This window comes from Hyperolius riggenbachi, chromosome 5 (genome assembly GCF_040937935.1).
Source record: "Hyperolius riggenbachi isolate aHypRig1 chromosome 5, aHypRig1.pri, whole genome shotgun sequence".
In the NCBI taxonomy this organism is placed as follows: Eukaryota; Metazoa; Chordata; class Amphibia; order Anura; family Hyperoliidae; genus Hyperolius; species Hyperolius riggenbachi.
The window spans coordinates 401,330,229-401,342,486 of NC_090650.1; the positions used below are offsets into that span (position 1 = coordinate 401,330,229).

The 12,258-nt window shown below is 44.7% G+C and overlaps 1 protein-coding gene across 2 annotated transcripts in view; it reads left to right on the forward strand.

Moving 5' to 3' along the window:
- The window catches only part of LOC137519138 (fibrocystin-L-like), a 249,410-nt gene that overhangs the window by 105,659 nt on the left and 131,493 nt on the right, over nt 1-12,258 (forward strand). Inside the window, exons 1-6 of one of the 2 annotated variants that reach the window (XM_068237921.1) lie at nt 53-157; nt 343-497; nt 3,486-3,646; nt 6,155-6,308; nt 7,311-7,468; nt 10,165-10,287. In XM_068237921.1, the coding sequence (XP_068094022.1) occupies nt 365-497; nt 3,486-3,646; nt 6,155-6,308; nt 7,311-7,468; nt 10,165-10,287 (729 nt within the window). In that variant the 5' untranslated portion in view covers nt 53-157; nt 343-364. Of the gene's footprint in view, nt 1-52; nt 158-342; nt 498-3,485; nt 3,647-6,154; nt 6,309-7,310; nt 7,469-10,164; nt 10,288-12,258 lie in introns of those variants that run through there. The other variant, XM_068237922.1, reaches the window with a different exon arrangement.

Below are 12,258 nucleotides of genomic sequence, written 5' to 3' on the forward strand. Positions count from 1 at the left end.
AACCTCATTGCATTGTGGGAAATAACAGCTTTTTCCAACTGCCAAGCAAGCAACATCTCCCTGTGTGCATATACTTCGGACAGTGGTGGGGGATAGGCGAGCGGGATCTGACACCAGATGTCTACAGGGAATGGAACTTCTAATACAGGACACTGGGGTGACGTGCTCTCACATAGGCTCCAAGGAAAAGTAGTAGAAGAGGACAGCTAGGCACTGTTTCCATAAAAATCCCTTTGATTAACTGCTGGTTATGCTGGTTATAGTGGTTTAAGCAATGCAGGTAACTTCTTTAGTTTGTGTTTGGACTAATTTTAATGAAATGAATCCCACCATGTTTTACAGTTGGACATACACTTGCATAGACATGCTGGATCTTGTAAAAACCAGATACTCAGGAAGAAACTACAACTTGCTCCAGGTTTCCCTAGTGTCAAGCCAAGACTTCTATGTGGATGTCCTGTACATTGGACAAGTGGAGACAACAAGCAACGTTGATGGTAAATGCCCATTTTCTTCCCATTATATGTAATTTCCTTTTTGCATGCTGCATGGCACGGGGAAGATCTGTGTCTTGTGACAATGAGGGTTATTTTTTAAACTTCCTTAGTGTGTCTAAAACCTATTTTACATCATGTTTTGATGCTTTATGGACTAAGTTAAAACCTACAGTAAGCAGACTTTCACTCCTAATACACATCCAAGCTGTGCTATTGTTATATAAAATAAGCATTTGTTCAGTTCAAATTTGTTTGTATTTATGTTTACAATATGTAAATAAAAAAGTAGCATGGGGTTCCACACTGGAGCTATACTAGCTTGTACCTTCAGCCATAATGGCTGATAACAACACAGGCAGAAAAGAGACCAAGAAAAAGTGTTGGGTTCTCCCAGCTCCAATTACTAACATTGGAAGGTACCTGGTAATGGAAAACTAGTGAAAGCTGCTCAACCTTCATCTCATGGGCAGTGTGGAAACCAGGTAACTTAGACCCAAAAACCTTGAAGACAAGGGATGGAGGTCCGCTCAATACCGTTCCAAAAGTAGAAAACACCTTTATTAGATCAGGTATAAAGCGCACAGCCAAGTCACTGACATGTTTCGGACTCACAACGGTCCTTAATCATAGTGCAAGTTCACAATGCAAAACACAGCATATATATATATATATATATACAAGACCACTCCCACAAGGACAATCACAAGGACACACATCAAGCAGGGAGAGGAGGGAGAGGTCATAGATAGAATTGAGTAACATCTCACATTATGTGGTCAAGAGTCGGAAGTTAGACCAGCGTGTGCACAGCAGCCAAGCAACAACTGCTAAAGGTGCAGCATGCCAGATTTTTAGCAATTTCAGAAGCACAATCTCTGCATGATTGCATTGCTCTCCCTGCCCCCTTGCCCATGGGAATACGTTCCGCTGCCAGCCACAGACACACTGCTAGGCAGGAAGCTGATGACGCTTCTGTAGAGCAGGGCTTTTTAATCTTTTCACTAATTGTACCACTTTTATTGCCTGAACATTTTCAAGTACCACCAGTGTGCCTGTGCAGCAAATCAGACCCTATCAGGCTCGGCTGTTTCCGCCAAAGCCTGAACGGAGAGCCGCTACTGTTCATGTGCTCACGCCAACAAGGGGGTCTTCAAAGGGTTCCAGCACTAGATGCCCTCTTCTGAGGAGGAAGGGGGAAGCCTCTTTAGGATCCAAAGACTTCGCCCTCCCGAGGTAAGTAACCCAAGGAGCACTTTTTCTCACAGGTACACTTTATAAAAAGGTGAGCATATGGAAGGGGAACAGTAGAAGGCATTGGTGAGAAAAAGAATTAAAATTAGATTGTTGGCCTACAGATTACTATTATTGGCAATCTGAAGGTAGATTGCCAAGAAACAGTAGGTAGCCTTTCCAGTTCCTCCCTCCCTCCGATGCTTCAGTATAGGTAGCCTCCCCCCACCACTAGAGAGCTGGGCAGTGACTAACCATAAAGTATGGTTCCCCCTTGCTTGCCCTCACTGTGCTGTGCTGTGGAAGAGAACAGACCTCAGATCAGTGGTAACCCAGCTGCAGTAAAGAGACAGGTGAACAGTGCACAGTGACATCACTTGATGTATTTGAAGTATACTCGCCGTCACTGTGCACCATTTACCTGGTTGTGTCCCCACTGCTAATCTGAATACTGAAGTATGCTGCAGGTCAGCAGAGCAAGGGAAGGGTAGCCGAACTTTGAGAAGACAAAAACAAAAGAAAGCAGAAGGTTGGCACTACAGCGGTATAACATTGACTGCTCAGCTTCAAGGACATGCAGTATGCATAGGAGGATTAACAGTACACCTCTTCTCTAGAACCTCTTCAGCGTGCTCAAGCAAAGACATCAAGCAGTAAGCAAATGAAGGAAGTAAGAAAGCTGGCACTGCTGCAAGTGTTCAATTTATTGTAGCATTCGTAAAGTGCAAGCGTGCAACATCTTGCAAAAAATGCATAAAATAAGCACATACCCTTGTGAGAGGAGGCGTGGGTGGTGGTGGGTGCTGGGCACAGGATGCCTGACTGCCGTTTCGCGCTGAATAGCGCTTCTACGGAGGCTGCAACGTTATGGGCAAAGGCTCTTGGTTTAATACCCTCCAGAGCCGGCTTGTCGCCTATATTTCCGCATCACGTGTGCGTACGTATTGACGCCTTGCGCAAGGCGTCAATACATACGCACGCATAACGCGGAAGTATGGGCGGCACCGCCACCAGAAGTAAACGCTACAAGCTGGCTCTGGAGGGTATTAAACCAAGAGCCTTTGCCCATAACGTTGCAGCCTCCGTAGAAGCGCTACTCAGCGCGAAACGGCCGTCAGGCATCCTGTGCCCAGCACCCACCACCACCCACGCCTCCTCTCACAAGGGTATGTGCTTATTTTATGCATTTTTTGCAAGATGTTGCATGTTTGAACTGTGAGAAGGCATGACAGAATCAGGACAAGAGGCAGGTAGGCAATTAAGTGGCAGACAAACCTGGAGTGTACCACCTGGCCAAAAGTAAAGTACCACCGGTGGTACGCATACCACAGGTTTAAAAGCCCTGCTGTAGAGCATTGGCAATTCTCTGCTGCTTAGCAGAGATTAGTACACTATCCTTTGGGCAACAGAGATCCCCCAAAGATCCCCACATGTGTACGTCTTTTAAACAGGGACATTTAATGGGTTGAGAGTTATTGATCCTGTTATGTTTGAATTGTCGCCAATCATTTTCTTTCCACCATGGATAGCAAGAAAACCTTGGAGGTCTAATAGATAGGAAAAGATAGGATAAGAAAAAGAAAATGTTCCTAGCAAGGACAAAGACGCCAAGAAAAATCAGGCAGACATTATAACTCTTCTCCATCTCTGTCTATATCAACAACAGATATAATTTGGCTAGAATTAGACTTTATTATAGTTAATATCATTATTATATCATTATTATATAATACTGTTGTTTCTCTGTCTCCCCCGAAGTCCCCAGGAGGCCACCGGCTTTATCAGGCCAGGGGGTTCAGATCAGTAATGTTGCTGTGATCAGCACTGGTATTGGAACGTCAGAGACCCGACATGACATCATCATAACTCCATACAACTGTGGATATAAATTCCCACTGTTCGCCGTCGGATTTGCAGAGGTATGTTGGATGTGCAGAGAGGGACCATCTCACAAATAACTTATTACTACTGAAGCCACTCATTAACCTCCTTGCCGGTTATCCCGAGCTCAGCTCGCGGTAACCTGCGCAGGAGGATTTCTCAGGCCCCGCTGGGCCAATTTGCATAATTTTTTTATTGCACGCAGCTAGCACTTTGCTAGCTGCGTGCATATTCTGATTGCCGCCGATTCGCCGCTACCCGACGCGCCGCCCCCCCCCCTCCAGACCCCTTGCGCAGCCTGGCCAATCAGTGCCAGGCAGCGCTGAGGGGTGGATTGGGATTCCCTCTGATGTCCCGACATCCATGACGTTGGTGACGGCATCCCGCCCCGTCGCCATGGCGACCGGGGAAGCCCAGCAGGAAATCCCGTTCTGAACGGGATTTCCTGCTTACTCTGATCTCTGGAGGCGGTCGGAGTGGCTACGGAGATGCCGCTGCTCAGCGGCTATCATGTAGCGAGCCCTGGGCTCGCTACAGGATTTAAAAAAAAAACATTAAAAAAAAAAAGTGCTGTGCTGCCCCCTTGCCACGGGAATTGGACCGGCAAGGGGGTCAATGTAACCTGGCTACACAGTACGCACAAAGGGCCTCTTTCAGGAAGCAGGAAATTTGGATGCCCAGAGGCTAATGAATGATTTGTATGCCCCATAGGCGCTGATGCAAATATTAGCTATTAGACACCCAAAGCAGAAATTTGGGCGCATGATAATTATCGTTTTCAAAATTACAACATTATAGTTTTTGACAATTTTTATTGTTTTAAAAATTAGAACTTTATAGTTTTTGAAATTTTGACAATAATCTTTTTTGAAATGTACCATTTTGAACATTAGAGTTGGGAAGGTTTATTTAGGGTTAGGCATCAAAAATGGGGGTTCTAGGGTTAGGCAATAGGCACCAGGAAGGGGGTTTTTATGGTTAGGCGTGACAAAGGGTTTTTTAGGGTTAGGTGCCAGGAAGGGTGATTTTAGGGTTAGGCGTCAGGAAGGGGGGTTTTAGGGTTAGGAATCAGTAAGGGGGATTTTAAGCTTAGGCATCAGGAAGGGAGTTTTAGGGTTAGACGTCAGGAAGTGGGGGTTCAGGGTTAGGCTTCGGGAAGGAGTTTTTAGGGTTAGGAATTAGGAAGGGAGGTTTTAGTGTTAGGTATCAGGAAGGGGGGTTTAGGGGTTAGGCATTAGGGAGGGTTCTGTGTGAGTAGGGTTAGTTTAAGTTGTAGTAAAATATTGTTAATATATCGCTATTTTATTACAATCATTTTCAGAGAAGGGGTGTTTTAAGGTTAGTCATCAGGAAGGGGGGCTTAGGAGGGTGTCAGGAGGGGGTTTTAGGGTTAGGCATTAGGAAGGGGGTTTTAGGGTTAGGTGTCAGGAAAGGGGATTTTAGTTTTAGGCATAAGGAAGTGAGGTTTTAGGGTTAGGCGTCAGAAACGGAGGTTTTAGTGTTAGGCATCAGGAAGGGGGGTTTAGGGGTTAGGCATTGGGGGGTTCTGTGTGAGAGTAGGGTTAGCTTAAGTTGTAGTAAAACATTATTAACATACCAATATTTTATTACACTAATTTACACTATATACACTTTAAAAAGACAGAATATTGGTATATATTAACAATAATTTTATTAACGAAAATGGGGCCTATATTCCTCTTGCTCCTATTTAATGCATGCCTCTTTCAAGCCTAGTTAAACCTAAAAATAAACAAGGCAAATTCTAATAAACAGTTGCTACACAAAGAAAAGAATCCCTGCTTAATGGGCCAGATGTGCTTGCCACAGTTTGCTTCTCTCCCACTCATGCTGCAGGTAGTGGATGGACCAAAGTGTGAACACAATTGCTTCAATTGGATATACATTAACGTATATTGGTAATGCACAAAACAGATGATTTTTCTGAACATCTTGCTAAACACCAATTCAGTAAGGCTGTTGCTACATTGAAATGTAATATTACCGACTAGTGAGGTAAATTACCGACTTGTGAGGTAAATACCTCACTAAATTTCAATTCACAAAGATTACAGAGTTCGGTAAAACAAGTTAAAATCTTCGGTATTTAAGACCAGCTCCGACCTGTCAGTAACTAGCAATGAGCATGCTGTAAAATTGACAGACTTAAAGTGGACCCAAATTAAAAATACAAGATTTCAGAAATAAAATCTATTTTCTAAATTATAATAATAAATAGCAGCCTTTTTGCAGCTGCATGATGCCAAATATAAAATATTTTACATTTATTGGAGGAACCCCTCCCTTCCTTTCAAATTGCCGGGATTTTTCCGGCAAACTGGTGGAGTAGATGGTGTCTGGCAATGGAGGAATTGCTAATGGCTGCCCCCAGTATAACTCTAGCTATGAAACGAGAAGGGTGAAAAGCATGCACTAAAATGTTTCCTTATTTGTTTATCACATGCATTAGCTCTCCTTACAGTTAAAGTGAACAATAAGTAAGTTTGTGAATCAATCCATTGACTGCCCTCTGTTTGTTTGAATAGAACATCCAGAATGGCGTAGCTTCAGCCAACTTGGCTACCTATGAAGCCACAACATGGACCCCCGGATCCTTCATCAGTGTCAACAGGACCAAAGCAGCCTCCCCACCCATCGGAGGAACATTCACCATCCTGGCTTATGGGAAGGAAATTCCAGGTAAGGTAACACGTCTATCCTCCATGATTGTTAACAGGATGAGTTATGTGACATGTGAAGGTCCACATGGGATTAACACAAACCCTCATCTCCCAGAACATCAACCATCTACTAAAATGTCATCTTGCTCATAAAATTCTCCTCTAATTTTAATTTAAAGTCCTAAACAAAGAAACCAAAAACACTACGGATTTCTGCTAACAATCTTTACTTTAATAGTTCCTAAACACATTGTCCCTATTGCCCGTTCCATGGTTCCATCTTCAACCCTACTCTCGATAGAACAGAACATGCTGCTCAGCTTGGATAACTGTTCTTATAACTCTATCTGGGTGACAAATATTTCACTTGTGTATCTGATGTAAGGGATCTGAGAATGGCATGACTGAGAGAAATGTGTGTTAAAGAAACATTTTAGTTTTTGCTGTTAATGAGGTGAACATATCTTTATTTCCTTTAAAAAAAATGCCAGTTGTGTGTCTTCCATGTAGGTCTTATGGCTGCAGTAATGTCTGAATCACACCTGAAACAAGTATGCAGTTAGTAAAGTCACCTAATTTTCAAGCTGGTTCTGGGTCAGTGACTCAGGACTACTGGCAGAGGATCAGCAGAACATCCAGATCGACAACAAATAGTGGTTCCTTCCATTTTCTCTTCATTTCAGGTTTTCTCTGAAGAGGACCCAAAGTTAGAGTAAAAAATGGCTTTAATTCCCAAGTGCTCTATTTCATATTCTGTACAGGAGGCACTACAGCCTTACCCCATCCAGCCCTGTTGACCCATGTGTGGTCAACCATACCCCATACAGCCACAGAAGTTCTCCCACATCATAGCTAATTTATAGTGTTGACATGAGGCCCTACAGCCCTGCTCCATCCAGCCCTGTTGACCCATGTGTGGTCAGCCATATCCCATGCAGCCACAGTAGTTCTCCCACATCATAACCCATTTATAGTGTTGACATGCTGGCACTTTACAAGGTTGAATTTTTTTGTCTTGTAGATCTTCCTGTTGACATATCAGGAGATGATCTAAGGTATGCCCTGGAGACCATCCCGGAGATGGGTCAGGTGTCTATACAGTCATATTCTGGAGACTGCAAAGGATCCACTTGGCAGTTTAAGTTTGTAACAGCTGCTGGATATCAGCCACTTCTGCAGGTAAAGATATACTACTGTAGTTAAAGCCTAAAGCCTCGTACTCAGGCTAAATGAAAATCAGTCAAGGCAGCTGCTAATGACTCCCTCTGCTGAGAATCTAGCATGCGCACAGTGACCCCGATGCCTCATCCAGTGATCAGCTACAGGCTAGAGACTCGTCTGTAAAGCCTCTGCCCTGCAATGTTGCAATCTTGAGTCAAAAAATAAAGTCAGCTATTTACCTATGGATAGGGGGGCTCTGGATCTTATAGAGCCTTCCCTGTCTTCTCTTGCTCCCCTTATTCCAGCGTTGTCACCCCCATTTTGTGGACTAAACCAACTGGTCAAATACACATTTGTGAGCTCTTGGGAGGCTTCGGAAGCAGTGGTGCTCATCACGGGCTCGTGATCATGACTAACTCAATTTTTTGGCTTAGGACCATAAAGGTCTTTTTTTCCCCTCTTGTTCCCACTGTTATTCTTAACATATCCTGCAAGTTTCTTCTAGCATGTAAGGGGGCTTTGCCATTAACCGCTAAAGTGGGAGGGTTTTAATCACGAATACCGACTCATGATTAGTGATTACATGCGGTAATCCGACTCGAAACCGCATTTGAGTCAGATATATGTTTCTATCTGTGATCACGACCAATGTGGAGGTGGGCGGAGTCGTGATCGCGATCACTCGAATACGGGATCGGAGGTATCCGAGCACCCCTCTTCAGTAGGTCTTGTGTCCCAGAGTGCTTCTAAAGACGTGAGGCTTCGTACCGCGCATGTGTGAGCAGTAAGGAGCCGCCCACCTTCAGAAGCAGTCAGGTAGCCATGGTAAAATATTGGTAAACATTACCAATATTTTACTATCCAGGAGTAAAATATCGCAAATTTTAGCTATATTCTACTAGCGGCAATCCCATGCTCTCTTTTTTCCGGGCGCCTTTTTTTCATGTATGATGGCTTCTGTCAGAGCCAACTAATGGCATCTCATGTTCTTTGGACCTCAGGTACAGTACAGAAAACATGTTGTCCTCTAATGTTGTTTGGATCAAGGAAACATTTGAGGTTAGACTATGGTAAACAAAACAGCATACGCTAAGGCTTAGGGCTCAGCCACACTATAAGTGCTTTTCTGAGCGCTTGTGATTGATTAGCGCTTTCTGAGTGCTTTTTAAATATCGCTCCCATTTACTTTGATTAAAATTGACAGAATTTTTTTAGGCAATTTTTACCACGATTTTAATGAAAGTGAATGGGAGGGATTTTTAAAAAGCGCTCAGAAAGTGCTAATCAAACACACGCGCTCTTACACATGATGAGTAGAGTGTAATGCATTGCATTCTGCCTTACTTATCATGTAGTTAGGCTTTACATGCATTATTCTGCTTAAAGCGAAATGAAACCCAGCATTTCTTCTTTGCGCTAAAAGATTATTTGCAGCATATTATATACTACCACCATTTTCTTTTTACTGGAACGGCATTCGATTAGTTGAACACAGGACTTACAAGTTCTCTGCAGAGAAAGCTGGACGCATCTGAACTGGAGATAATGTTATCTTTGTGCAGACTCTCCTGAACACAGACAGACACTCAGAAAGCATTTCTGCTCAAAATTCAAGATTAATAAATCAGTTATGAATAAAATGCAAAGGCAGCTCTCAGAGCAAAAAAAATGTACTTTGGGAACTAGTAATTTCTAAATAAATAATAATACTTATGCACAAAAGCAAATATGATAACTGTATGGCATATAGAAAGTAGGAAAACATGTTTTTATTGAATATTATGTCAGGGTTTTATACCGCTTTAATGCAGTTTAATGAATACAACCCAAAGGCCCCTATTCAATTAACTTTTTCTCATAAGTTTTGCACAAGGTGATATTTTCACACCTAGTCAATGAAATGCCTTCTAAGCCACCAGGAAGCAAGAAAATAACTTTGCTGTTACGTTTCCACCTACTTTGTGGTACTTTTTCATTTGCAGAGTGCTGAAAAGCTATTTTAACCTCTTGACGACCAGCTAACGCCGATTGGCGTAAACTGGTCTGTGGTTTACCATGGAAACGGCCTTTCCATGTCAGTTCATGGAGGGTGTCTCCGTGAACAGCCGGAGAGCCGCCGATCGCGACTCGCCGGCAAAATGTAAACAGGCGGGGAAGAAATCCCCGCTCTTTACATCATACGGCGCTGCTGCGCAGCAGCGCCGTAAGGCAGATCGCCGATCCCCGGCCTCTGATTGGCCGGGTATCGCCGACATATGATAGGCTGAAGCCTATCCTTCAATGCGCAGGACGGAAATCCGTCCTGCGCAGCTCACAGGGGGAGGGAGAGGGAGGGAGCGGGAGAGACGGCGGAGAACGCTGCGGAGCCCCCCCCCCCCCCCCGCTAAGCAATTGCAGCCGGCGGCGATCAGACCCCCCCAGCAGGACATCCCCCTAGTGGGGAAAAAAGGGGGGTAGTTTGATCGCCCTGCTGCACTCCTGATCGGTGCTTCGGGCTGTAGAGCCCACACAGCACCGATCAGTGAAAAATCCCCTGGTCGGCAAGTGGTTAAACACAAGATGAAAAATTATCTCCTAGCAGAAAACAGAGAAAAAGTGAATTGGATAAGGGCCAAAGTTTAACATTTTCTACTTTGGAGTGCAAAGAACAAACATATCAGTAACATTTATCCATACAAGTCATAATTTTCGTGTCTGTTGTGTTTCGACAATAGATAAATGCCTCAGCTGTAACTGGAGTGAACGCTGCAGTAACTGCCTCAAAAGCAGTTTCTGGAGGCCTTTTCCGACAGAATTTGCTTGGTGACCTTGTGAGGACCATGCATACAACACCTCAGGTATGAGTCTACCTTTTTATGCTTTTTTTAGTGAATGGTAAAATAGTGCAACTTTTTTATTTACGGGTTTTGTCCTCTGATAGCATGGTAAGAACCCAGAATTGTTTAGTCTGTTGTAGCACTCAAATATACCTTATACCAGGGCCAGATTTACCCGGATCAGCTGATTTCAGCACGCTGCTCTGAGAGCTGAGCGCCCCATGCTATGCTGTGCGGGGCGCGTAGCAGTAATTCGGGGCTCTGGCGGCTGCCAGACCCCGAATTACATTTCCCTCCGAGTTGCGACAACTATGAGGGGGAATAGTATTTAACGCCGCCTCAGAGTTTAGCAGCAACGGAGAGAGCCGTCATTCAGCTCTCACCACGCCGAACTGAGCAGCGCCGAATTATTGCAGACAGATTTACCATAGGGCACTGTAGGCACGTGCCTACAGGCGCCTGATGATGGAAAGGTGGCTCACTCCCGGGGCTCCTCCCTTCCTCCTACCCTACGCAGAGTCCTAATGAGAGTGTAAAAGAGAGGCTACTCACCCTGCTCTCAGCATTCCACTGACAAGATTTTACTTCAGTCAGGGACATCTCTAACTACTTAATACTGAGGTTCCTCTAGCTACCTAATACTAGGTAGTACTAATACTGTAATTAATTAATAATGAAGGTTCAATTAATATTGAATTACCTAATGCTAAGGGGCACCTGTAGCTACCTATGACAGGCAAGGGAAGTAAGGGAGAATTGACAGCTGGGCCAGCCAGGACACTTGCGGTGAAGTTTGGTGGGGGTTTTGCAGGTTCATGCTGGGCGAACTCTAAGGTGCCAGGACATCTGTGCCTATAGGCTCCTGAGAGGTAAATCCGGGCCTGGCTTATACCAAACTTCTAATGCTTCAAATTGTAATAAGAGGAAAAGGGTAATTTTCTTTAACCTGCCTGGCGTTCTATTAAGATCGCCAGGCAGGCTGCGGGAGGGTTTTTTTTTAATAAAAAAAAACTATTTCATGCAGCCAACTGAAAGTTGGCTGCATGAAAGCCCACTAGAGGGCGCTCCGGAGGCGTTCTTCCGATCGCCTCCGGCGCCCAGAATAAACAAGGAAGGCAGCAATGAGCAGCCTTCCTTGTTTTGCTTACATCGTCGCCATAGCGACGAACGGAGTGACGTCATCGACGTCAGCCGACGTCCTGACGTCAGCCGCCTCCGATCCAGCCCTTAGCGCTGGCCGGAACTTTTTGTTCCGGCTACGCTGGGCTCAGGCGGCTGGGGGGACCCTCTTTCGCCGCTGCTCGCGGCGGATCGCCGCAGAGCGGCGGCGATCAGGCAGCACACGCGGCTGGCAAAGTGCCGGCTGCGTGTGCTGCTTTTTATTTGAGCCAAATCGGCCCAGCAGGGCCTGAGCGGCAGGCTCCGGCGGTACTGGACGAGCTGAGCTCGTCCAGACCGCCCAGCAGGTTAAGGGAGGCAAGGAACAGATATAGCCCCATCATGATGGGTGCACAGCAGTTATTTCTATTGCTCCGTATACTTTCTGGAGAAGTATTGCCAGTACTGGTCTTCTGGAACGGAATGCCACATTTTGTCCCTAAGTATGTGTAGCCACATCTGAACCTTATCTTACTACTATTATAAATGCGAAAGTTCGTATGTTTGGATGTTTGTTACTCAATTATGCAACAATGGCTAAACGGATTTGAATGAAATTTGGCACACACATAGTACATTACCTGGAATAACATATAGGATACTTTTTATCCCCATAACCAAAGAGTGGGCGGAGACAAATACAAATTTCACTGGGAAAATGTAAACTGCAGCCGTTCTTACATTATTAATGGTAGGATTCTCAAACTTTGCATAGGTGGAGCCTACACAAGCCAATCAAAATTCACCTATTGATTTTCAAGGGCAATATTTAATTGCTGCCATTCTTGCACTGTTAATGGCACAAGCCTCAAACCTGGTAAAGTTGGTCATTGG